Here is a 24739-nt window from a genome sequence, read left to right as displayed (position 1 = left end):
TGGTGATGTGCATTGACTAAAGGGAAATACAAGATTTTTCTATGATAAGAATGACATAAAATAGGCCATTTGGGACAAAGTCTGATTCATGACTTTTTTTCAGGTTATGGTCCCTAAGAAACTCTAAAAGCATCCCTCTCGGTCACATCATTAGAGATTGGGTGGTGATTTGTTCAACAAGGAAAAGAAATGGCAGTCTTCTTTCAACGAGAAGGAAAGAAAGAAGAGGAGGGAGTCTATTCCATTAACCTTGAACTTAAATTTGATGTTGCTGCATAAGAAACCCCAGACAAATGGGTGTTGGAGAGTACTACAGACCAAATGGGGCATTTGACACAGGTAACCAAATAGTGAGGCTCAAGCCTCCAGTCCAACACCACATCAACAAAACCTGAAGAAACCCACCCACCAAAATAAAAAGGGTTACACCAATTGTGTATGAGTGTTCTCAGAAAAAAAAAATTGCATGAGTGTAAAAAGCTTGGAAGTTTTAATTCTCTTCTAAACAGCAATTTATGACTTGCTTCACAAGATTAAGAACTATACCTGACAATATTGTACTATGTCATAGAGATTTTGCAATCCAGAATTCTCATAGAAGACCATTGAACTCTGCTCAGAAAAAGTTTCATCCAGAACTCATCAAATAGTAAGAGTATATATATATGTATGAAATATGGAACACCAAAGAAAGGTTTACCTGCCTAGGTACATCCCCAGGCCTAAAATAGAGCAGGCATTCAGAAGGGAGTCCATCTCTTCCAGCTCGACCACTTTCCTGCAGTGAGAAAAGTTACATGCGGAAATAAAATCTTAGGTAAAAGCAAGATTGGTAGGACGAGGAAGAAACCTGGTAGTATGTCTCCATTGATTTACTTAGGCTGTGATGGATGACAAACCTGACTACAAGCAACCACTATTTATTAATTATAATAAATACATGACAGGCAAGCATGACTCAATATCTCACCACATGAGTAATAACATATGCAAGTTCACACAATTAAGCATGTTATTTGAAAAAAAAAAAAAAAAAGTAAACTGCATGATGTCAAGTACATGTGCAAGTAAAACAGAAATGTCACAGTATTTCAACACCCAGTCCCAAGATAATATATGATTTCTCTGTTTTATTTTTTTTTCTTGTTCCTTTTTTTTTATTATTAATATCAGAAACAAACATTTTATTAACAAGAAATAAGTAAAACAAAAAATGATGCGAACCTTTTCCCCAAACACAACCACTATATTACTCTGATCAAAAGCAAGAAAAACTATTTACTCTAGATATCAATGGGTATGCACCAAAAGTAGCTACATTTACGAACTCAAATCTTAGGGGGTAGAAAATCCCCTACAAAAGAGATTGATTGAAGGGCTTTCCATTTTGCTAACATAGTCATCACCTGATTAATTGCTCGAGGGATCCAAGAGAAGGAATACCCCATATTTTAAGTGATGCCACCCATCAAATCTCCATGAGTCTCTCTCCTTATTTACCCAAGATAAGACTACTGCAGAATTGTCCTCTTTCAGAAGGTTGGAAAGACCCTCAGCTTTAGCTAGCCTTAGCCCTTCCAACAAAGGCTCATATCCATGCCTCAATGGCCAGACCCACTCAAGCATTTTCACATAATGCTCTCACTAATGTTCCATGATAATCCATGAGTGTTCCTCCAATTTTGAACTGTCCTGGGTTATCAAAGGAGCACCTACAAAAATTCAATCTGACACAACTCACTGGAGGAAGCATCCATATCAGGAGTGTCTCTTCAACAAACCTAGCAGATCTGCATAGGTTTTAGTCTTTGCCCTAGTTGACACCTAGACAGAAGAAATAAATTAAATCCTACGGTGCAATATAATACTCTATTTTTACCTATCAAAAAAATATAATACTCTATTTCTATTTTCTTTTTCTTTTTCTTTTTTCTTTTCCGTGTGGGTGGGTATTTGGGGGTGTGTCTAATATCTTGTTGAGTTGGCATAACCCTATCGACCAATACAGTACAAACAAGCAAAAAACATGCATAAAAATGTAATGTCTCCTGCTTATTCTAATATATCTGAGATTATTAGTTAATTGATCCATTCCTCCCATAGTATCAATATTTCCAATGTCCCTGAGCTCTGAAGTTTTCATTTTCCCTGGATTCCCAACTGATCATTATTCCATGCCCACAAGATCTGATTGCTTTGAACTTTTACACAATTTTATGGCCCTCCCAACCAGAAACCTCAATCTCATCCCACCAATGCTGAAAAGGTTTCCCCAAACTTTAGATGTTGAAGCTGCAGACTCCACAACTATTCCGCAATTATCAAAACTTGGTCTCAGCAAAAATTTATTGAATGATAACGAGGGATCCAGAATCTTGTTCATTTGAAATAAATAAATAAATAACTGTTCATTCTTTGCAGGAAAATGACAAGAGTATGAAGAAGTACGATGTTTAATCAAGTATATTTCATATAAAAATATATCAGAAACTTTAGAACACGTAATATCCGATACTGACCATCAGGCTTGTTAATTCCCATACCAAAGGCCACCTGTAACACATAAAATTGGGAATATTAAACTAATGTCGACACAAATAAACAAATGGTAACTGCAACCATACATACCGTACCAACAATGACCTGCAACTTGCTATTGCTCCACCTGTGTCATAAAACCTAATAAGTTTTTTTTTTTATTGGAAACGACACAAAGATATATTGATAGAAAAAGAAGTACAAGAAGAAGGATGAGAAATCCTCCCGCCAAAGACAACTAAATTACAAGAAAATACACAGAAAATAAACGAACTCCCTATAAGGACCAATCCTTATGGAATACACACAGCTATCCAATCAAGTTGAATCACATTAAGGGGAGTCCCCTTAAAAGCCTTGGAACAAAAAGCCCAAAGAGAAGCAAGGAAAACAATAGAGTCCCAAAGAAACTCTGAATTCCTTGCTTTATCCTCGAAAATCTCGCGTTTTCTCTCCCACCACACAACCCGAATTAGAGCGATGCTCGCAGCTTGCCACAAAACTATCCCCCTTTTAGAAGAACCAAAGCCTTTAAATTTGATGGACATCATGTCAGATATGCTCCTCGGGGGAACCCAATCCATCTTAGCTAACTGAAATAACCTGTGCCACAACCCAATCGTCAAGGAACAATGAAGAAAAAGATGATCTATTGATTCCCCATGCTTCATGCACAAAATACAAATATCAGGACTAAGGGCTTTGTAGGGTCTTCTCACTTGTAACATGTCATTAGTACTCACCTTCTTGTGTGCCACTAACCAGACAAAGGACTTCACTTTGAAAGGAACTTGAGAATTCCAAACGAACTTTGAAGGGAAGTCCTGAGGAGATCCAGAAGATTGAGATAATGCTAGAAAAAAGGATTTGACTAAAAAAAGCCCTGAAGAGGATAATGGCCAGAATCTGGCATCTAGGACCGAAGGTGATAGATGCAATTCGTCCAATGCCCGCATGAGGCCTTCTAAGTCCTCTATCTCAGAATCTGACAGGTTACGGCGGAAATTCAAATTCCAAGAGAAAGGACGAGTAAGACCGAGAACTGAAGAAATAGGAATGTTTTTATCCACGACTACTCTAAATAGTCTTAGATATTAGGTTCCCAAAGGTTGGTCCCCCCACCACAAATCTTCCCAAAATCGAATTATTTCCCCGTTTCCTACCACATACTGAGTAAACAAGGAAAACTCCTGAAAGACTTGTGCAATAGCCTTCCAAGGACAGCGATGTGACCATCTGACTAAAGTGTTAGCATCCCAACCATTGGAGTGTGAACCATAAATGCTTAAAATGACCTGATGCCAAAGAGCTGAACCCTCTCTAGGATATCTCCACAACCATTTCCCTAGAAGAGCGAGATTCCTCCAAGAAATATTCCTAAAACCCAAACCCCCTATTGCCTTCGGTTTGCACACAACATCCCACCTCACTAAATGATCTCTTTTGCCTTCCCCAATCCCTGACCATAAAAAATCCCTTTTCAACCTCTCGATTTTTGCAGCCACTAACACGGGAATCTTAAATAAGGAAAGGAAGTAACATGGAAAATGGGTAAGGCAAGATTGGATAAGAGTTATCCTCCCCCCGAAGGATAAGTAGGCTTTTTGCCACCCATCTAATCTACTTGAGATTCTCTCAATCACTGGATCCCAAAAGCCACCCGCCTTAGGGTTCCCCCCCAAAGGGAGACCCAGATAGAGTATAGGCCATCCGGACACCTTGCAATCAAGTATCTCAGCCAATCTTGAAAGATGAGCCTGATCAATATTGATGCCATAAATACTACTCTTGTCCAGGTTGACCTTGAGCCCAGAAATGTGCCCAAACACCAACAAAAGACTCTTGAGAGTCTGCAGCTCTTCCTCCCTTGTGTTAGAAAAGAAGATGATATCATCAGCAAATTGCAAATGGGACACCCTAGTTCTATTTCTGCCCACCTTGAAACCCTCCAACATATTTCTTTCCTCAGCTCTCATAAGCATCCTACTCAGTGCATCTGCGACTAAAGTAAACAAAAAAGGGGATAACGGGTCGCCTTGTCTTAATCCTCTCGATGCCTTAACCCACCCTTTAGCACTATCATGCCTTAATCCTAATAAGTGACTCCACAAAGTTAATATGTGCAAGAAAATAAATCATTACTTATCCTTACATGATTTCAAAATAGTTGCTAACCCGCAAGAGTATCAATTATATTTAAGGAGGGAAAAAACCAACTTTCTGAGTCTCAACTTTCACAAAACAGAGTGAATTAATTTAGTTGAGATGAGCGAGCAATGATTTAGGTCCAGGAAGGCTCATATCAGGTTGAGGGAGGCCGAAAATTGCCAACCACAACCTCTATGGAAATTACTCAAATATTATCTTGAAAATTTTAATCAGTATACAAGTAATAGAAGTATATTTTAATAAACTGACAATTAAGGTTGAATTCATTTCAATTGGGATAAGAACTAATCCCACTTAACCCATGTGACCTGGGCAAGTTAGCTTGATTCTGATAAGACTTTGCCCACCACAAACCAGAGAACATTCTGTCTGTGCTTTATTAAAAATGGGTTTTCATTGCGAAGTATAAGACAGATCGATCAATTAAAAATTGCAAATCAAGGCTTCTAGCAAAAATTCACACAAGCCTATGGAATTGACTACCAAGAGACTGTTTCCTTGGTTACAAAATATTACGAGGCAAAAAGCCACAAAGCATACAGGAAGTATACATAGCAGCCTGAACAAAAACAACACTCACCACCCCTTAGGGAACGGCAAGTCATTCCAAAAAACCTAAAAGCGAAGAGGACTCCTCTCCCATATACACCCTAGCCCAACTCCACAAGTTACAAACAAAAGAATTCTTTAGATTCTGAATAGCTAGAGAGCCCCCCCTGAAAGCTAATCTATTTCTCTCCTTCCAAACCGTCCAAAAAATACACAACGGGATGGAAGTCCAAATCCTTTTCCTCTTTCTCCCCACAAAAAGGCCCCTCCAACTGACTAACATCTATTTGACTTTCTCTGGGAACACCCAATTAGCCCCAAACAAGGCCAAGACAATCTCCCAAAGAACCCTTACAACTGTACAGTGTAAAAGAATATGATTTACATTTTCCTCTTCACAACCACACAAAAAACACCGATTTGGAAGATGCCAGCCCCATCTTTGAAGTTTGTCCAAAGTTAAGACCTTCTCCCAAGAAGCCTCCCACACAAAAAAAACAACTTTGGTTAGGACCTTGTCCACCCAAATGCTCTTTTTCAGGAAGGTAGTGACATTAGGCCCTGTCAACAACTTGTAGGCATCTCTAATCCGAAAGCGGCTGTGTCCCCTTCCTTTCCATATCACTGAGTCCTCTTCAAGAGAAATCCTCAAATCCCTCAACATATGCAACAGCTCTCCTAAGGCGTCCAACTCCCAATCATTAGAGTTTCTAGAGTCTTATGTTCCAACCTCCTTGACCAAGACTAGAATCCAACATCTCATTTACCGAGGCATTCCTTTCGGCCGCCAAAGCAAACAACTGGGGAAAAGCTTGGGACAGCACCTCATTTCCGCACCAATGGTCAGTCCAGAAACTAACCTTAGTCCACTTTCCCACTTTGAACTCTATATTATCCCAACACCAAGACGACTCCTTCAAGATATCCCTCCAAACCCCCACCCCAAACGTTCCGCGGGCCTCCTTTGTTCTCCAACCAAATCCCACTTGGCCATGCTTCACCCCAATCACCTTCCTCCAAAGGAAATCTTCCTCAAAGGCGAACCGCCAAATCCATTTACCCAACAAGGCCTTATTCAAGAGATCAATTTTCCGAATGCCTAGGCCCCCACTCTCATTTTGGGTACACACCACCTCCCATTTGATTAGATGGATTTTTCTTTCCGTGCTTCCCCCTCCCCAAAGAAAATCCCTTTGTAGTTTTTCGAGCCTTTTTGCAACTAGCTTAGGCATGCAAAAAAGAGACAATTGGTAGATAGGCATGCTGGCCAGGGTGCTTTTAATGAGGGTAATCCTCCCGCCCTTTGACAAATATTGTCTTTTCCACAAGGCAAGCCTTCTTCTCATTCTTGCTTCAACCCCATCCCACATAGCCATGGTCTTGTGCTTGGCTCCCAAGGGCAGCCCCAAATAAACAGAAGGAAGGGTTCCCACTTTACACCCTAACTCCACCGCCAACACCTCAATGTCTTCCACCTCCCCAACCGGGATTACTTCACTTTTAGCAAAATATCAATTCAATCAAAGTACTTTATCTCTTAATACAAATCTAAAATGGCTGCTACTTTAGTTGGATGAAAATGCATTTCTTTATGATGAATTAGAGGAAGTGCAGATAGACCTCCTACTTGGTTTTGATGTGTGTGGTAATGAAAAGGTTTGCAAGCTTAAAAAAATCCATTTATAGCCTCAAGCAATCACCTCGAGCTTGATTTGAGAGATTCACATGATTTCTTCTTAGGTGTGGGTACTATCAGAGCCAAGGTGACCATACTATGCTTTTTAGAAACTCTAAGGATGGCAAGATAACCATTCTTATAGTTTATCTCAACAATATCATCCTAACTAGAAACGATAAGCATGAAGTAGAAAAAATTTTAAGCGACTTCTGGCTAAAGAGATTAAGATCAAGGATCTTGGGACATTGAAGTACTTTCTCGGAATCAAAGTTGCAAGTTCACGAATTGAGATAATTTTTATCACAAGAGAATATGTGTTTGACCTCCTAAAAGATTATACTCCAATAGGCATTGGTAGAAGTCACTACAAGCATACCAATTGAAAAAGGTCAATATCAAAGATTGGTCGGGAAGCTAATTTATTCATCTCATACCAAGCCCGACATTGTTTTTGTGGTTAGAACAGCTAACCAATTTATACACTCACCAAGTGAAGCTCATATAGAGACTTCTTTGGCCCCAAGATCGGTAGAGATGGATGGGCATGGATTTTGGTCATATTATCTAAATATTGGGAAGGAACTTGTACTTCTTTAAACTTTTTAATGATTTTTTATGGATCTGTCATCCTTCTTTGGTGGTTCCATCTCTAGTGTTTATCCATTAATCTCTTAGAAAAATTACCTAAATCCATAATTCAAGAGAGAACTAGGCAAAATGTTAATGATAATTATGGTAGAACATATAAAATGAGGTGTGCTAAAAACATAGTTTTTTTAAAGCTGACATCGAAATCTGCTAACACTCTTTAAATAATGCATGTGCACTGAAGTCAATGCAAGGAATGTACGGTATAAACTTCCTTGAAATAGAGGAATTGGAATCACACATCACATTGACACACATGGTGGATTTCATCAAAATAAAGAATTTACCGAAGATGAACTCTCTCACGGGCATTCACATCCATATCTGCATGGTAATAATCAGCTGAAATTCCTCTTTCACGTAATTCCTTTGCGACCTACATTTCTTGACAGTCCAAGGAGAAACCATAAACGTAATTTGAATTTGGAAAATAAGATACTACTGACAAAAGTTTAAGACAAATAGTGCAAAGAGTATATTATATTTCTGCTGAAAATACAAAAGCATTGTATAGTAAATTTAAAAAATACCTAAAAGGTAATGCAAACCCACAATACCTAAAACAGAACCTCAGCACCAGAGTTTTAAACAGTTTCAAAACTATGAGAACAGTTAACAGTAAGAAAAAATTGCCATTGTCTAGTGACAGATTAATGGAACTGCTAACAGAGAACTTCAGCTCCATGGTTTTAAATCAGTTTTAGAGTTATGAGAACTGTTAACAGTGTGGAAATAAATCAATGGTGTTAGTTAACAGATTAAAAAGAAGAACATAACCAAAACCACTCAAGTGAGTACTGGGTAGTTTGGTGTTGTCTGAATATGATAACTCACAAGAATACTCTTAGCCATATTATAACTAAATGAAGGGCTTACATAAAATAAATAAATTAAAAAAGAGTACAATGGATAACCAAGTCTTCACATATGGACCTGGGAATGCTAGTCATCTAGGAGAAGACAATAGATTAGCATGGCACATCAATTGTCAAGTGTTTTTATGAAGAAAAATGTAATTACAGAACCAAAATTCTTTCTTATAAGAGAACAAAGAAGATAACAAATGATGATTAATTTCAAAGCAGATGGTAGTCACAGAAACTGCCACCATGCTCAACCATAAAATCTAGCTGCAGTTTGGCCAGCAAAAAAGGAAATCTTCCTGTCCAAAAATGAAGGGGGAAAACTTTTCTCTTTGTATTTTTCTAAAAATATTCTCCATACTAAAACTTTGAAAACAAACAAAAAGACAAAATCCATGACACTTTACATTTCAGAACCTCCAACAAACTTTTTGAATAAAGTGAATAACAAATCAGAAGTACAGAAGGACTAGAGATACCCCTCTGTTAGATAATGTATAATTATTTAGGTTATTTACTTTTCCTTTTCCTTTTCTTTCCTTACTGTATTGTGGGTCCCACTAGCATGTATATATATACCCAAGTCCAATGTGTATTCTTTACAGTTTTTCAATAACAATAATTAGGGATTCTCCCTTTTCTCTCTCTCTCTCTTCACATGGTATCAGAGCCTAGGGAGAGAAAAAAAAAAAACCCTAATTATTTCCGGTTTATCCGTGAATCCATTCAGGGAAATCTTTCAGTGACCGTGTTTCATTCCGGTCACCCTTCCCATCTCCTAAAGCTTCCGATCAACCCTCACCGCCGCCGGAAAACTCTCACCGCAGGCGAATTTTCCCGCAACCTTTTCCGGCGAAGTCCTTTTTCCGACACCGACCATACCATCAAGTGCGCAAGGAGGAGATCTTCAACTTTTCTCAAAGCAACGGAGGAAGAATCCCAGCCACGCGCGTCTCTTCTCCGACGGCCTGAATCTCATGCGCCGGCGTGTGGGGCATTTTCCGGCCACGCGCTTCCACCTCCAGCCTCGCCTGACGCTGTCTAGCCACCCTCCATCTGCGCTTGTGTCATCTGAGCCCTAAAAGTGCATTTTTTGGGGTTTTTTGTCTCCGTCGGCCCTCTAAACGGCCTTTCCGACGACCTCCGGTGACTTCCTCTCCACCCCGAGCCCTGCACGTGTCTTAGGAAGTCCGCGATAAGCCATATTAGGGCTCTCTTCGATCCAAACGTATTTCATTCACCAGATAAGTAGATATGGCTACTAAAAGTTCACCTTTTTCTTCTGTCATATCTGAATCTCCTATGATTACTTCGGAGAAATTGGTTGGTAGTGAAAATTATTTGTCCCGGTCTGCCTCTATGGAGCTTTGGTTTATGGGTCAAGGTTATGAGGATCACCTTGTTACGCAAGAGGCGGATATCCTTGAGGTTGACAAAGTACAATGGAGGAAGATAGATGCACAGTTATGTAGTGTGTTATGGCAATCAATTGATCCTAAGATTCTGCATCATCTTCGAGCCTACAAAACATGCTTTAAATTTTGGAATCAGGCGAAAAGGCTATACACGAATGATATCCAACGTCTTTATAAGGTGGCTTCTTCTATTGTCAATGTCAGACAACAAGACATGGATTTATCTACTTATATTGGTCAGATTGCCTCTCTTAAGGAGGAATTCTTGACCGTGATGTCTCTTACTACTGATGTTGGAGATCAACGCATACAGATTGACAAGTTCTTCATGGTTCTTACGTTTATTAGCCTCCGTCCAGATCTCGAGACCGTCCGCAATCAGATTCTTGGCAGTTCCTCCGTTCCATCCTTGGATGATGTGTTTGCTCGCCTCCTCCGTATCTCCTCTACTCAGACTTTGCCATTTGATAACACTTCAGATTCTTCTGTGTTAGTTTCTCAAACTAACTCTCGAGGAGGACGCAGTGGTAACCGAGGTAGAGGCTAACGTCCTCATTACACCTATTGCAATAAGCCTAGCCACACTCGTGATCAGTGTCATCAGTTACATGGGCGGCCTCCCCGCACTGCCCACGTGGCCCAGTCATCTGATCCTCAGTCGCCTCAGCCTCCCAGTTCCTCCACATCTCAGGGTATTTTCCTCACTGATAGTGAGTATGATGACTATCTCCGCTATCAGGCCACCAAGTCAGCTTCTGTTGCTTCTGTTGCCCAGACTGGTAATGCTTCTGCTTGTCTTACCCACACATCTTCTCTTGGGCCTTGGATTCTAGATTCTGGCACTTCTTATCACATATCCGGTAATAAGGATCTTTTCTCTTCTATTACTACTACCTCTGCCTTACCTACTGTTACTTTAGCTAATGGTTCCCAAACTATGGCTAAAGGTTTTGGTTTCGCTCATCCTCTCCCTTCCCTACCTTTCCATTCTGTCCTTTATGCCCCTGAGTGTCCTTTTAATCTTATTTCCATCAGCAAAATAACTCGCACTCTTAACTGTTCTATCACTTTCTCTGATAAATTTGTGACCTTGCAGGACCGGAGTACGGGGAAGACGATTGGCATAAGACGTGAGTCTCAAGGCCTCTATCACCTCACCTCGCCTTCACCTGCAGTTTGCATTTCCACTGATACTCCCGTCCTCATCCACAGTCGCTTGGGCCACCCTAGTCTATCCAAGTTCCAAAAAATGGTCCCTAGTTTTTCATCTTTGTCGTCGCTTGCGTGTGAGTCCTATCAGCTTGGGAAACATACTCGTATCTCGTTCCCAAAGCGTTTGAATAATCGGGCAAAGTCTCCTTTTGAACTTGTCCACACTGAAATTTGGGGTCCTTGTCGGACCGCGTCTACTTTAGAATTTCAGTATTTTGTCACTTTCATTGATGACTATTCTCGATGTACTTGGTTATTTTTAATGAAAAATCGAGCTGAGTTATTCTCTATTTTTCAGAAATTTTATGCTGAAATCCAAATCCAGTTCAATATTTCTATTCGTGTGTTGCGCAGTGACAATGCCAGGGAATATATTTCTACACCATTTACTTCATTTATGTCCCAACATGGGATCATTCATCAGTCTTCTTGTGATCATACTCCTCAACAAAATGGGGTAACTGAACGTAAGAATCAACATCTTGTTGAGACAGCTCGTACTCTCCTTCTCCATAATCATGTTCCTTTTCTTTTTAGGGGGACGCTGTTCTTACAGCATGTTATTTGATTAATCGTATGTCATCATCTATATTACACGATCAGATTCCTCATTCCCTTCTTTTCTCTGACCAACCACTTTATTTCCTTCCTCCTCGTGTTTTTGGTTGTATTTGCTTTGTTCATATTCTCACTCCTGGACAGGACAAACTTTCTGCCAGAGCCACAAAATGCATCTTCTTGGGATATTCCAAACTTCAAAAGGGTTATCGTTGTTATTCCTCTGAGACTCATCGCTACTTTCTCTCCACTAATGTCACTTTCTTTGAGGACTCACCGTTTTTCTCCACCTCTGAGTCTCTTCCTGTTTCTGAAGTCTTACCCCTTCCCATTATCTCCCCACCTGATGCAGTGCCTTCTCGCCCACTTCAGGTGTATCATCGCCGTCATTGTGTCGTTGTTCCTCCTTCTTTGGCCGCGGTACCTGCTGACTTACCTCCTATCCCTTCGGCTTCTCCTGCCCCGGCTCTGCCTCCTTCTGCTAACTTACCCATTGCTCTTTGGAAACGTAATCGATCTACTCGTAATCCTCATCCCATTTACAATTTTTTGAGTTACCATTGATTATCTTCACCCTATTCTGCATTTGTTTCTGTTATATCTTCTGTTTCTCTTCCCAAGAGCACCCCTGAGGCTCTTTCCCATCCAGGCGACAGGCAATGGTAGATGAAATGGCTGCTTTACACTCCAATGGCACTTGGGATCTTGTTTTTTACCCTCTGGTAAATCTACAGTTGGTTGTCGTTAGGTCTACACAGTTAAGGTTGGCCCTGATGGTCAGGTTGATCGCCTTAAGGCCCGCTTAGTTGCTAAAGGCTATACTCAAGTTTATGGTTCTGATTATGGTGACACTTTCTCTCCTGTTGCCAAGATAGCTTCTGTTCGTCTATTGCTCTCCATGGCTGCTATGCGTTCTTGGTCTCTTTATCAGTTAGATATTAAAAATGCTTTCCTTCATGGGGATCTTGCTGAGGAAGTTTATATGGAGCAACCACCTGGTTTTGTTGCTCAGGGGAGTCTGGTTTAGTGTGCAGGTTACGCCGTTCTCTATATGGCTTGAAACAATCTCCTCGAGCATGGTTTAGCCGTTTTAGTTATGTTGTTCAGGAGTTTGGCATGTTCCGCAGTACAGCAGACCATTCCGTTTTCTATCATCATAACTCTTCGGGGCAGTGTATTTATCTGGTAGTTTATGTGGACGACATCGTCATTACAGGCAGTGATCAGAATGGTATTCAGAACCTAAAGTAACACCTTTTCACCCACTTTCAGACTAAAGACTTGGGGAAACTCAAGTATTTCTTAGGGATTGAGATAGCTCAATCCAGTTCTGATGTGGTTCTTTCCCAAAGGAAGTATGCTTTAGACATCTTGGAAGAAACCAGTATGTTAGACTGTAAACTGGTAGACACTCCTATGGATCCAAATGTCAAACTTATACCAGGACAGGGGGAGCCTTTAGGAGATCCTGGGAGATATCAGCGACTTGTAGGTAAACTGAACTACCTCACCATTATTCGTCCAGACATTTCTTTTCCTGTAAGTGTTGTTAGTCAATTCCTACAGTCACCATGTGATAGCCATTGGGATGCTGTAATCCGCATTCTTTGATATATCAAAAGCACACGAGGCCAAGGTGTGTTGTACGAGAACAGAGGTCATACCCAAGTTGTTGGTTACACAGATGCAGATTGGGCTGGCTCACCCACAGATAGACGTTCCACTTCCGGGTATTGTGTTTTTATTAGAGGTAACCTAATATCTTGGAAGAGTAAGAAACAAGATGTAGTGGTCAGATCTAGTGCTGAAGCCGAGTATCGAGCTATGGCTCTGGCAACATGCGAACTCATATGGCTGAAACATCTTCTTCGGGAGTTGAGATTTGGAAAGGATGAACAGATGAAGCTCATCTATAACAACCAAGCCGCTTTGCATATTGCATCCAATCCAGTCTTCCATGAAAGGACCAAACACATTGAAGTTGACTGTCACTTCATTAGAGAGAAGATCGCATCAGGATGTGTGGCGACTAGTTTTGTCAATTCAAATGATCAACTAGCAGATATTTTTACTAAATCTCTCAGAGGTCCTAGAATTAAATACATTTGTAACAAGCTTGGTGCATATAACATATATGCTCCAGCTTGAGGGGGAGTGTTAGATAATGTATAGTTATTTAGGTTATTTACTTTTCCTTTTCCTTTTCTTTCCTTACTGTATTATGGGTCCCACTAGCATGTATCTATATACCCAAGTCCAATGTGTATTCTTTACAGTTTTTCAATAACAATAATTAGGGATTCTCCTTTTTCTCTCTCTCTCTCTTCACACCCTCCATTGAAGTGTCAAGGGACAAGGAAGCAACTGTAGCTCCTAAACAAAAGGGAACAAAGAAAAATACAACCAAAAGACCTGACTAAAAATCTAAAAGTACAAGGCTTAAGTAAACGGGCATTCTCCCCAAAAATACTCTAGCAATGAAGGACCTTGGGTAACTTATCTGCTGTTTGGTTGGCTAGACGGGCCCACATTAAAGTGCAACCCAATTATATAGATTGATCAAAGATTTTATGCTAAAAAAAAAGAGAAAAAAAAGGATTTTATGCAGCCAATGTTCCAATTCCAGGATCCTCACCTCTTCAATGAAACCCAAGATGAAACTGTAATTAATTTATCTTCCACAGGGAAATTGTTCAAACCAAGAGAACAAGCCCTAGTCAAACTTTCAAGAAAAGCTACTAACACTGCCTCCACATTAAACCGCTCCAGAGCAGGCTTGTTAAAGGACATAATCAACCAGCCCTTGTGATCTCCAGCCATTTCATCCATACCTATTCCCCACCGAGCAACCATCAAAAAATTCTGCTAAAGGTGCCCGATTGGGGGAAGTTTTCACTTAGCATGCACCTCCTCAACCTTGCTCACACAAAAGACAAATTTATCCAACATTATGACATTCAACCCCTAAATACATAGAACTAACTGAAGTCCACAAGGAGAAGAGAAAGTAGACAACATCCATAAAGACGCCAGGCCTCCATCTATCTTCAAAATTCTTCATGTTCCTCTCTAACCAAGTTAGTCAAATTAGTTTAAGTATAGCCACTCAACCCTATTCTCAGCATTTTCTCCAAAATCCAAAATGGCAATCACCATTTGTGCCACAAATATAAGAGGAAGCTAAAGAATCCAACAAATCTGAAAAGATTGTTCCACAAATTCATCATAATAGAGCAATGAGGGAAAAACAATCCACAACCTCACCAATACACAAACACATGATACGATGCTCAGGTCTAAGGACTTTAAAAGGCTTTCTCAGCAATAACTTGCCATTGATATTGGCCTTTTAGTCCTAAATTCCGGTGGATCTTTAGATTTCCAAATAAAATTGGCCAAAAGAAAGTAACTAGGGCCTCAAATTTAGACAGTTGCCACCTGAAAAAAGCTTCCCATGGAGAAGCACCCTGAAGGGTTCAATGCCACACTGATATTGTGGAAGAAGGAGACAAGTAGAGGTAAGTAAAGAAAGCAACAGCAAAGAGAGATCATTAATTTCAGGATTCAACATATTTCAACAGAAAAAAAAAAAATTCCATGATGCAAAAGGGTATAGAATGATCTCAGATAAGAAATGGCAGAATCTTCTCATTAGTATTTATTTTCTTGTGGACCAGCATATAAGAAACATCTAAAACTTTAGGAGGAATATTGGCTTTTGAAATCACCTTTTACAGCCTTAAAAAGGTAACTGGACAAACCCATAAAGTTGAAGTGTCCCATAGGCTGCCTATTATTTAGCAAAACATATGACTCAGATAATACTAAATGGTGTAATAAGATTCACGTAGTAGACCACACATACTTGGGAAATATAGCTTCATTATTGCTGTTGTCTTGCCTAGCTTTCAAGGAAGACCAATTGTTATAGTGGCATAAAATACTTGTCATTTTAAATACTCAATCCTACTTTATCATCATTTATGTGATTCTAGTAGAGGTCTTGTAATACCTAGTAGTGAAGTAATAATAATAATAATTATAATAATGAAAACATTAATTATCTTAGTACTTAACCTTAAATGTGTTTAGTTAGAGGCTAAAATTAGTTTAACGCTAATCATATTTAATTATGAGTTAAACTTATCAAAATATATATATATATATATATGAGTTAAACTTTGATCAAGTTAATTATGATTAATTAACAACTTGAGCACATGTATCATCTCCATAGAGGTTAATTTTAATTAAGCATACTTGAGGAACTGATAAGTAGGTGTAAAAGCATAAAACTTTACAAGTAGGGGGACTACAGTGAAATTTGGAAAATTTTGGTTAGTGGCAGCGTTAGAGCTTGTCATCTCATGCTTGCTTTTGAACCTTTATAAAAGGGCTACTAGTCTTCATTTTCAGCCCAGTCTCTGCAGAAATCTTGTGGGTATAGAGAGAGAATTTAAAGACGGTTTTAAATAATGATAAATAGATTGATGAATCATGTGATTAATTACTTATCAATATACTTGGAGCATGTTAATGGATTGAGCTTAAGGAGAATCAGAATAATTAGAGCATGCTAATTAATTGGGGAATACAAGTATACATAGGAAAGATTCTCATTCATTGTTCGAAAGCTCGTGTTTTGTGGTAGTTTATTTTTGCGCTTTTCGATATCCAATGGGTGACGCATTCTTTAGTTAGAGAGGTCTTTCTGAACTACCACGACTCCTTTGCTGGTAAAAAGAGGAAAAAAGTTCGGAAAGTTGCTCCATTGTGTTTGTTTTGGACTTTATTGCGGGTGAGGAATAGGAGAGCTTTTGATAATTGTGAAAGCATGGCCCAAACAATTAAAAATTCTTTCTTGCATCTTTTTGGGGTCAGGTTAGATTGTATATTAGGGATGATTCTTTGTCACTGTTAGACTTTGAGGATTGGTTAGGCTCTTTATAGCGCGCGGTAGTGGGTTTTTATCTCTTCGCACAACCTTTTTTTGGTCTTTTGCCTATTTTGTATACAAAATGTATTCTTCATTTCTTTTAATACAATTCTTATTTACCAATCAAAAAAAAAAGTATGCATAAGAAAGATTGTTTACTCACCATAATTTTGACTTAAAACTTGAAGGCATGTAAATTAGAGAATGTAGAAACCAAAGTTATTAACATTAAATTGTTAAAACTAGCAAAAAGGGAAAATGTCATAAACCTTAATTGTGCAATTTTTATGGCTGGAAAACATAAATTATATTGTTTTATTTCAGTTCTTTGTAATAACTAAGGGCAGTAGCCTACATAGAAGAATTGCAAAGGAAAAGTCAGTGTAAGGGAATCTTATATTATTCTATTGTGTATCTTGGTTTTCTTTTCCTAAATTGTTTATTGAATATTCATATATTTAAATTGATTTTATTAAGTATTTCAATGTGTCATGGTGTTCTTAGTGTATTTGCATCGTTGGTTTAAAACGTTGCAATGATGTTTGGATATGTATTGGTATGAGAAATCACGACTTTAGTATTGTGGACATGGTTCATAGTATAGTTACATAGCAAGAATGATATGGAACAATAGCATATAAAGTCCAGAGAACATTGGTATGTGGGAAGTATCCATGAGAAGCCACAGACACTATTTTTGAATATATTGTTTATGTGCAATCATGGGTCCTTAGGTGAAAATCCCTAAAGCCCTCCAGGAAGACACTTCGATGTGGGTGTATAAGGTTGAACCTGCCCCTAGGTTTTAGTCCCTAAAAACATAGGATTGGTCCTACCCTTGAGCACAAGTCCCAAAAGACACAAGATATGACTTGTCCTTAGGTGGTTGTACTAGAATAGTCATTATTTATGGTTGAGCATCTTTTGGAGCATTGATTAATGATATGTACATTGGCGGGGATTAGCAGCATATCATATGTGAGAGAATGGATAAGCAAAGCAAAGATGAAACCATCAGCAACATTCATGCATATTTGACATTATTGCATATTTGACATTATTGCATATTTGTTAATGATTATAAAATGTTTATCCTGCATGTTGCTATATCTTTAATTCAAGTGTCTTTTTTTGTTTTTTTGCAAGGATATACGTAGGATGATCATAAACTTTTCTATAGAGTTGTGAACTCACCCTATTCCTTCCACTCTTAGATGCAGGACAGAAGACACTTGTTGAGGTTAATGTTTGAGCTTGGCATATGTTGTTGACTACATGTTGTTTTGTTTGTTCATGTTGAGAGTTTTTTTAGGCTTTCACCTTTGTATCATAGGAAGACAAAATCATTTTGAAGAAATAATGTAACTTGTGTTTGTTTTTTGTACTTTTGTAGTATGGGTTACTTGTAATGAATCATAGGGTTTGGGTATGTACAAAGTACTATTGTATAGGCTTCCAATATATTAAATGAAGTATACTTTGTTGATTAGTTGTTTAAAAAGGGTTATCACAAGATGCATACTTCTTTATAACAAGTTTCCACATCCTTAATTTGCACAAAAATCTACCTGAAACTCAACATTTATTTCTCTCTCAGGTTTTGAGAGCATTAATATTGTTTTTTTTTTCTTTTGATAGGTGAGAGCACTAATATTGTATTTCGAGTATTAATTAGTGAGCCCTAAATCCGGGATGTGACAGGTCCCATTTCAAATACCAACTTGTACACACAACTGAATGATTTTTTAATTCCACGCATATCCCAAAAGGCCCCATAATATTGACATAAACCAAGCATCAAACAAGGTTATTAACCAAGAGCAACATTTTTTTATCAAGATTAGAAGATACAAATTCTTTAACCCTTTCAAAATCACAAAATGCTGTTACAAAGACATTAAAGGTTAGACATATTGGCCTTGTGCGCACCTGTTCACATTCCTTCCTAGAGAAGCAATAAACAATTCCAGATTCATTATTTGGATATGATTCTTGAATATATTCAGCAATTTCATCAATAACCACCCTTCCAACAGATGACTTTTCGCGTACCTGCAATACGAGAGACTACATGACTACCACTCAGATCATCCAGCAAGCAAATGTTAGGACTAAAAACATAAGTTACCAAAAACTACACCATGTAAAAAAGATTTGGTCGATTCACTGTGCTGACAAATTTAATGCATTTCGGTATATGCAGCATTTCCATAAGATCATTTTGGACCTTCTTCGTTGCCGTGGCCTGGGAAATGCATAAAATATAAGAATCTTTAACTAGTCATCAAAGCTGTAGAGCATGACAAAGAGTGAAAAAGAAGAAAAAGAGAAAAATATAACATGACATACAGTCAAAGCAACTACTGGAACATCAGGAAACTGAGTCTTTAAGATGCCAAGATTTTTGTAATCTGGGCGAAAGTCATGACCCCACTGACTACAGCAATGTGCCTCCTGTAAAGCAATCAAAGAATTAACATTACACAGTCCTGCAGCTTCATATATAAATGCCCAAAAAATAAAACCATGGTAAACAGATAACATAATGAAAAAGGAGTTTAGTTAATTAAAACGTATAGTCACCAACCAGACCAAGTAATTTTCAACAAAAATTTGAAATTTCCAACCACGTTTTTTGTTATTTTGCTGAATGCCAGCATCTTATAAGAGGGTCATAGAACAGTACAATCCATCAAGCTGCCTGAGCATAAAAAACATCATCTGCAGAAGCAGTGTAATTTAACTACAGTGCAAACAATGGAAAATATTTTCCTTTTACATTTTCGGAATACCATCTTAAAGGAAGTCAGCCGGACTCACCAGCTTCATTCCCCTTGTAAAGAGCTTAGTAATATTACAATACCTCATTAATCAGCAGGAACATATCACCTTTCATGATTCCATGTTCCATACTTAAAAAATAAATAATAAAAAAGCAAACAAATAAACCTGAAGCCTAAATTTAGACAAGAAAAAACAACAGTCAAAGATCAACACCAGTATAACACTCCCAATCCCAATAACCTGCCATTTGGATTCAACTAAACACTGTAGACAGTTGCTTACAATTGATGTGTTGTGAATATCTGAAAGAATATGGCCGAACTCCTGATTAGCTTTGGCAGAATTTGCAAAGCCACAGCCTGTAGGTCCAGCTCATGAAAGAAACCACCACCATCATCAAAATTATGTCATGAAACCCTAGCTATATATATGACTAACAGGGGGGCAAGAGATCATCTTCATTTTGAACCAAATCCTAACAGTTTAAGCTTTTAGGAAAGTTGATAGTCTAATATGGTATCACAGCTAAGCTTTTAGGAAAGTTGGTAGTTTAACATGGTATCATAACTAAAGGTCTCAACTTCAAGTCTCTCCTACTACTGTTTCCTCATCTATTTATCTACGTTTGTTAAGGCTGACTTGTCTCTCCACATGCAAGTATGGAGCTGCACATTAGGGAGAGTCCTAACAACTTAAGCTTTCAGGAAAGTTGGATGTTTAGCAATTTGCAAATCTTTTCTACCATTCGCCTTAAGTGGACCATGAATCCTTTGACTTTTACAACTGCAACCATACGATTTCAAAATTGCCTTTCACTCTAGTCAATTTTGTTGGGGATCTCCCTTACATTTTTTTATATTGTACCACCTTAGGCATGGGGAGCCCCCAAACACCAAAACTAAGTCCGATGCTTAAGTATCCTGGGAGTGATTGTGTGATGCTAGTAACTTCCTTAGTCATTTTACCAATTATTCTATATTTTTGAATTTTTTTTTTTTCCCTGCAACTACAGCATGTTCTGTAGATCTTCAGTACTGATAACCATTTAACCCTCAATTAGCTACAGTTATCGTCAAAAAACCCTAAAACCACTGCTGCTAGATCCTATTTACAGTCTTAAACTACACCAAATAAGCCTTCTTCTTTAAACCCTAAGCAAAGCTCAATCACCCCAATTTTACAGTATCCAAGACCCCAGTTCTTTTCATATCAGGACTGATTAACTTCCTACATTTGCTACTTCCCTTATAGTCCTACATCACATTTGCATGTTTATAGGCTCCAGTCCAGTTATACATATCAGCACCAATTGGCTTAAGGCAGATCGATGCTCCAAAACCAACATTAACCAGCCTCTAATGGATCACTACTTTAGACCCATAGTTAGGCACATAAAAAAAGAACCAAGTTGGAGCAAGCTGAGGCAAGGCAAGATGACAGAAGGAAGCAAGGACATCCAATTTAATACGCCCTATTGCCATCTTTTGAAATGGAAAGCAAGTAATTACTACTAAAAATGATGAAAAAAAAAAATTATCCATTGTTCCAGATCAAGTCTAGAGAAAAAAGGCAAAAACTAATACTCACATCAATTGAAATGAGGGAGAGACGGCCAGAATGATGACACTTTTCAAGTTTTGACATGAATCTCTTGCTCTTTGATATCTTTTCAGGTGTGACATACAGTATTTTAAGGTCTCCGTCGCCTTTCTCCAGTGCCTTGTATATGAACTTCTCATCTTCCTTGCTAGTAGTAGATGTCAACATGTATGCTGGGATTCCTAAAGCAGCCAATCCCATCACCTGAAGTAATGGTTGTCATGGTAAAGATTCTTCATTTGATACACAATGTTTGCATATGGCACATTCAGATAAAAATTAAGCATACCTGGTCCTGAATCAGAGAAAGCAAAGGACTGACAACAAGAGCAACTCCATCACGAAGTATAGCTGGAAGCTGGTAACAAAGGCTCTTACCACCACCTGCAGCCATGATCACCAGAACATCTCTTCCGCTCATGACTGCATTTATAATCTGGTAAAAATTGAATGATTGTTTGTAAATCAATGAACATTGTGTAGGGAACAAAATTTTGAAACAGTGTGTTCAAATTAAACATAAATTTTATAACAATAAGGATACAAGTATTCCTGAGATCTCCAAAATCAAAGATAAAAACCAATGATAAAAAGATAGAAACTCCAGCAACTTTCTGCATCTACAAAGCCAAAATGCAATCAAACCTGGAGTCAAAAGCATAAATTCTAGAGTACTCATAACTTCATGTGCACTCACATTTTGCCAAGTTCACCACTGGGATAGATGCCCCTCTCATGCATGTTATGCACATTAAAATGGAGCTCCCATAAAAGGGATCTACCATTGTAAACAGTCTGTTCTCCCATTCAGGTTTCCCACAGCATTAAAATCATTCCTCAGCATGGAACAGTATTTTAAGCAAAAGGTACAAACCAACTTTCCACAACCCCTATGTAATGAATACAAAAGTAGGAGGCATCATGACATGCTTCACCTGTTTCATTTGGTTTCACATGAGAGTTGAGACATAGCACAATTGCAAGATTTTCTTTTTTTGGATCAGAAACAGAATTACATTAAAAGTGAATAAAAGTACATGAGAAGGATGAGGAGTCCTCCCCAAAGTTACAAAAACTGATCAAAAATGGCCAAACTCTACCACAATACAAGGAGACCTAGCCAACTGGTAAGGACTAAAAAGAAATACAAAAGCCTCTACATTATCCCATACAAAACCCCTCTCATTGCTATTCAACCCCTTTTGTTCTACATACTGAGAACCAATAAAGCTGAATCTTCTTGCACTTTCAGCCACTATAGGTTATACTTATAAGCAATTGATGCGATGTGTTCCATCTGGTGCAGGACTTCTCACATCTTGATCAAGGTTCACACCAATTGGCACCAAAGGAGGTTACACATCCCAGACTAATTACTGCCAAAGTGGAGTCAGCACAGCAAGGGCAAGCTATAAAAGGACTCCATGGAGTAGTATAGCAATTGTTCCAAAGGGAAAGGGCAACCCACCAAGTGACACTAACCTAGAGCAAGAGCAGTTGAGGATCTTAGCCACAGAAGAATGAAGGTATGCCACAATCCTAAAAGATTATAGATCCTTTTTTTTCTTTAAATAGGCAAACAGAAAGAATGCATTAAGAAGTGTCTAATAAAAGAGGGAGTGCAATCCAAGTATATACAAGATGTATTCAAGCAGAGCTCAAGAGTCAAGACACTCACAAACACTACAACTATGCTAACCAACCCCCATTCTATCTATAAAATCCAAAAAAGGCAACATATGAGAACCTAACTTCCCACCTGACCCACAAAAATAAAGACTTTTGAACCAACTCTCTCAAAACCATACAAGACTGTTGCACACCTTCAAATATTCTTCTCTTACATTCTTCCCAAATAACCAAAACACAGGATCAGCCTCCAAACATCCTTGCATTTGGTTCCAATGTGAGACTCATGTCAACTGAAAAGGACTCCTCTGACTGAAAAGGGAAACACCCAAAACACTCCAAAAAGAGAAAAGACCAATGCCCTATAAAAAGATTATAGGGCTTTAACTTGTGAGACACATATTGGTCAAGCCTAAAAGCCCATGAGGCCTAGCTCAAGTGATAAAAGGTTGGGAGGATTTGTGGGAGGTTCCAAAGTCAAGTCCCAATGAGGACAAAAATTTAACTCTCAAAAAAAAATATTGGTCAAACCTAAAAGCAACTCCTTTCTGTCAAAAATCGTCAAACCCTTCTGTAAGGGTTAAACATGCACTTCTCTACCCTCCTTAGATGATTTTAGGCTCAAATCTCATGTCTACATGTTAGAGATTTTTCCAGTTCGTCATTTCATTCAAGCTAATTCCTCATTTCTTTCAAGCCAAAGTGTCTTGTTTTCTTTCACTTACAACTGGTGAGAAAGCAGGGCTTAGTAATGATTTTCTTCAAATCTCACTTTTTTGTGGTAGATTTAGCTTCATCAAGAGAGATTCATGTTTGATTTACTTAATCTTTTTCCCTTATTATTTTCGAAAAAAAAAACAAAAAAAGGACTAAATATTAATGGTTTGGCATAGATCCATGAAGAGATAGATTGAGGAATTTCAAGGGGTTGGAGAGGGAATATCGCAGGTTCCAAATTTAATGCCAAGTGGAAAAAATATCACTTTTCAGACAGTAGGTGTATTGAGGATTTTTACATAGATCAAGGAATTTAAAGGGGTTGGGGAGGGAATGTTGCAGGTTCCAAATTTAATTCCAAGTGGAAAATATATCACTTTTCAAAAAGGAGTAATGAGGATTTATTTATTTATTTATTTATTTATTTAATCAGACGATAAATGATGGAATTTAGAAACAAATCCATTGATATGAATTAATAATTACAAAGAAGAATAAGAATTCCTTCCAAAATATACAAAACCTGATAAAGAACAATGAAAGTAATTGTAACCTACTCCAAAGTATAACTAGATAAACTCCATGTCAGAACTAGGAGACTGAACAATGAACATTCCAAAAACTCCATAAAACAGGGTAAGGGTAAAGTTCCCTACAAAAGAAACCAATTGCTCAGCCCCCCTCTTGGCTAAAAGATCAATAACATTATTAGCTAAGCATCAAAGACCAGGAGAAAGAGCATACCAAATCTCCAATGACACCAATAACTGGGTGAAGTCAACCATCAAACTTCCATGAACCTATCTTTCCTCTTTGGACACCTACAAGATAACAATAGCTAATCCCTCTCCACTAAGGGATTGGAGAGGCCCGTAGCCTTTGCTTGAGACAAACAGAAAACCCTCCAAAAGTGATAAGATCTATACCTGACAGCCAAACCCTCCCTAACAAAATCAGAAAAGGCTCCCAGCACTGTAGATTATGACCTTTGATTACAAGTCCAGTTCCCAACCACACTTGGCAATCTAGAGAATACCCATCAAAGTTGAACTTAACAAAGCCCTCTAAAGGTGGAGTCCAGACCAATTACACCTATTTAAGTGTCCAGCTGGAATGCATTTTACCAAGAAAACAGGCATTATAAGGAAAAAATTGTCTTCAAATCTTCATATGCAGTAGATGAAGAAGTGTAGAAGCAAACTCCTATATTGGGTTTGCAATTTTTTGTCTAAGCCTTTTAAAATTTTTATTTCCAAATTGTGTTGTTCTTTTAAAGGACTAAGTAAAAATATCAAGTGACATTGATTTGGAGTGGACACAAGATCACCGATAGAGGCACGAATTTTGGAAGTGAGAAGCCTGGCTGGTATGCAATTTATGCATAAAATAGCAATTTTAGTCTCTTTTTTTTTTGCTTTATAAAACTAGGAGTCCATAAAAAGTG

General features: G+C 38.3%; 1 protein-coding gene across 4 annotated transcripts in view; it reads right to left on the bottom strand.

Moving 5' to 3' along the window:
• Positions 1-24739, bottom strand: part of LOC117932122 (ATP-dependent DNA helicase Q-like 2) — a 49312-nt gene that overhangs the window by 19684 nt on the left and 4889 nt on the right. For all 4 annotated transcript variants that reach the window (XR_004654115.1, XM_034853181.1, XM_034853191.1 and 1 more), the window contains exons 3-13: positions 21239-21385; positions 20938-21153; positions 18916-19020; positions 18707-18811; positions 18496-18618; positions 7870-7958; positions 2629-2665; positions 2520-2553; positions 851-903; positions 701-778; positions 547-612 (exon numbers count right to left, since the gene is read on the bottom strand). Coding sequence is in view for 3 of the 4 variants with exons in the window: in XM_034853181.1 (XP_034709072.1) it covers positions 547-612; positions 701-778; positions 851-903; positions 2520-2553; positions 2629-2665; positions 7870-7958; positions 18496-18618; positions 18707-18811; positions 18916-19020; positions 20938-21153; positions 21239-21385 (1053 nt within the window). In the remaining variant the exon portion in view is untranslated. The remainder of the gene's footprint in view (positions 1-546; positions 613-700; positions 779-850; positions 904-2519; positions 2554-2628; positions 2666-7869; positions 7959-18495; positions 18619-18706; positions 18812-18915; positions 19021-20937; positions 21154-21238; positions 21386-24739) is intronic.

Source organism: Vitis riparia, chromosome 2 (assembly GCF_004353265.1).
Source record: "Vitis riparia cultivar Riparia Gloire de Montpellier isolate 1030 chromosome 2, EGFV_Vit.rip_1.0, whole genome shotgun sequence".
In the NCBI taxonomy this organism is placed as follows: Eukaryota; Viridiplantae; Streptophyta; class Magnoliopsida; order Vitales; family Vitaceae; genus Vitis; species Vitis riparia.
This window is presented reverse-complemented; position numbering and strand designations above follow the sequence as displayed.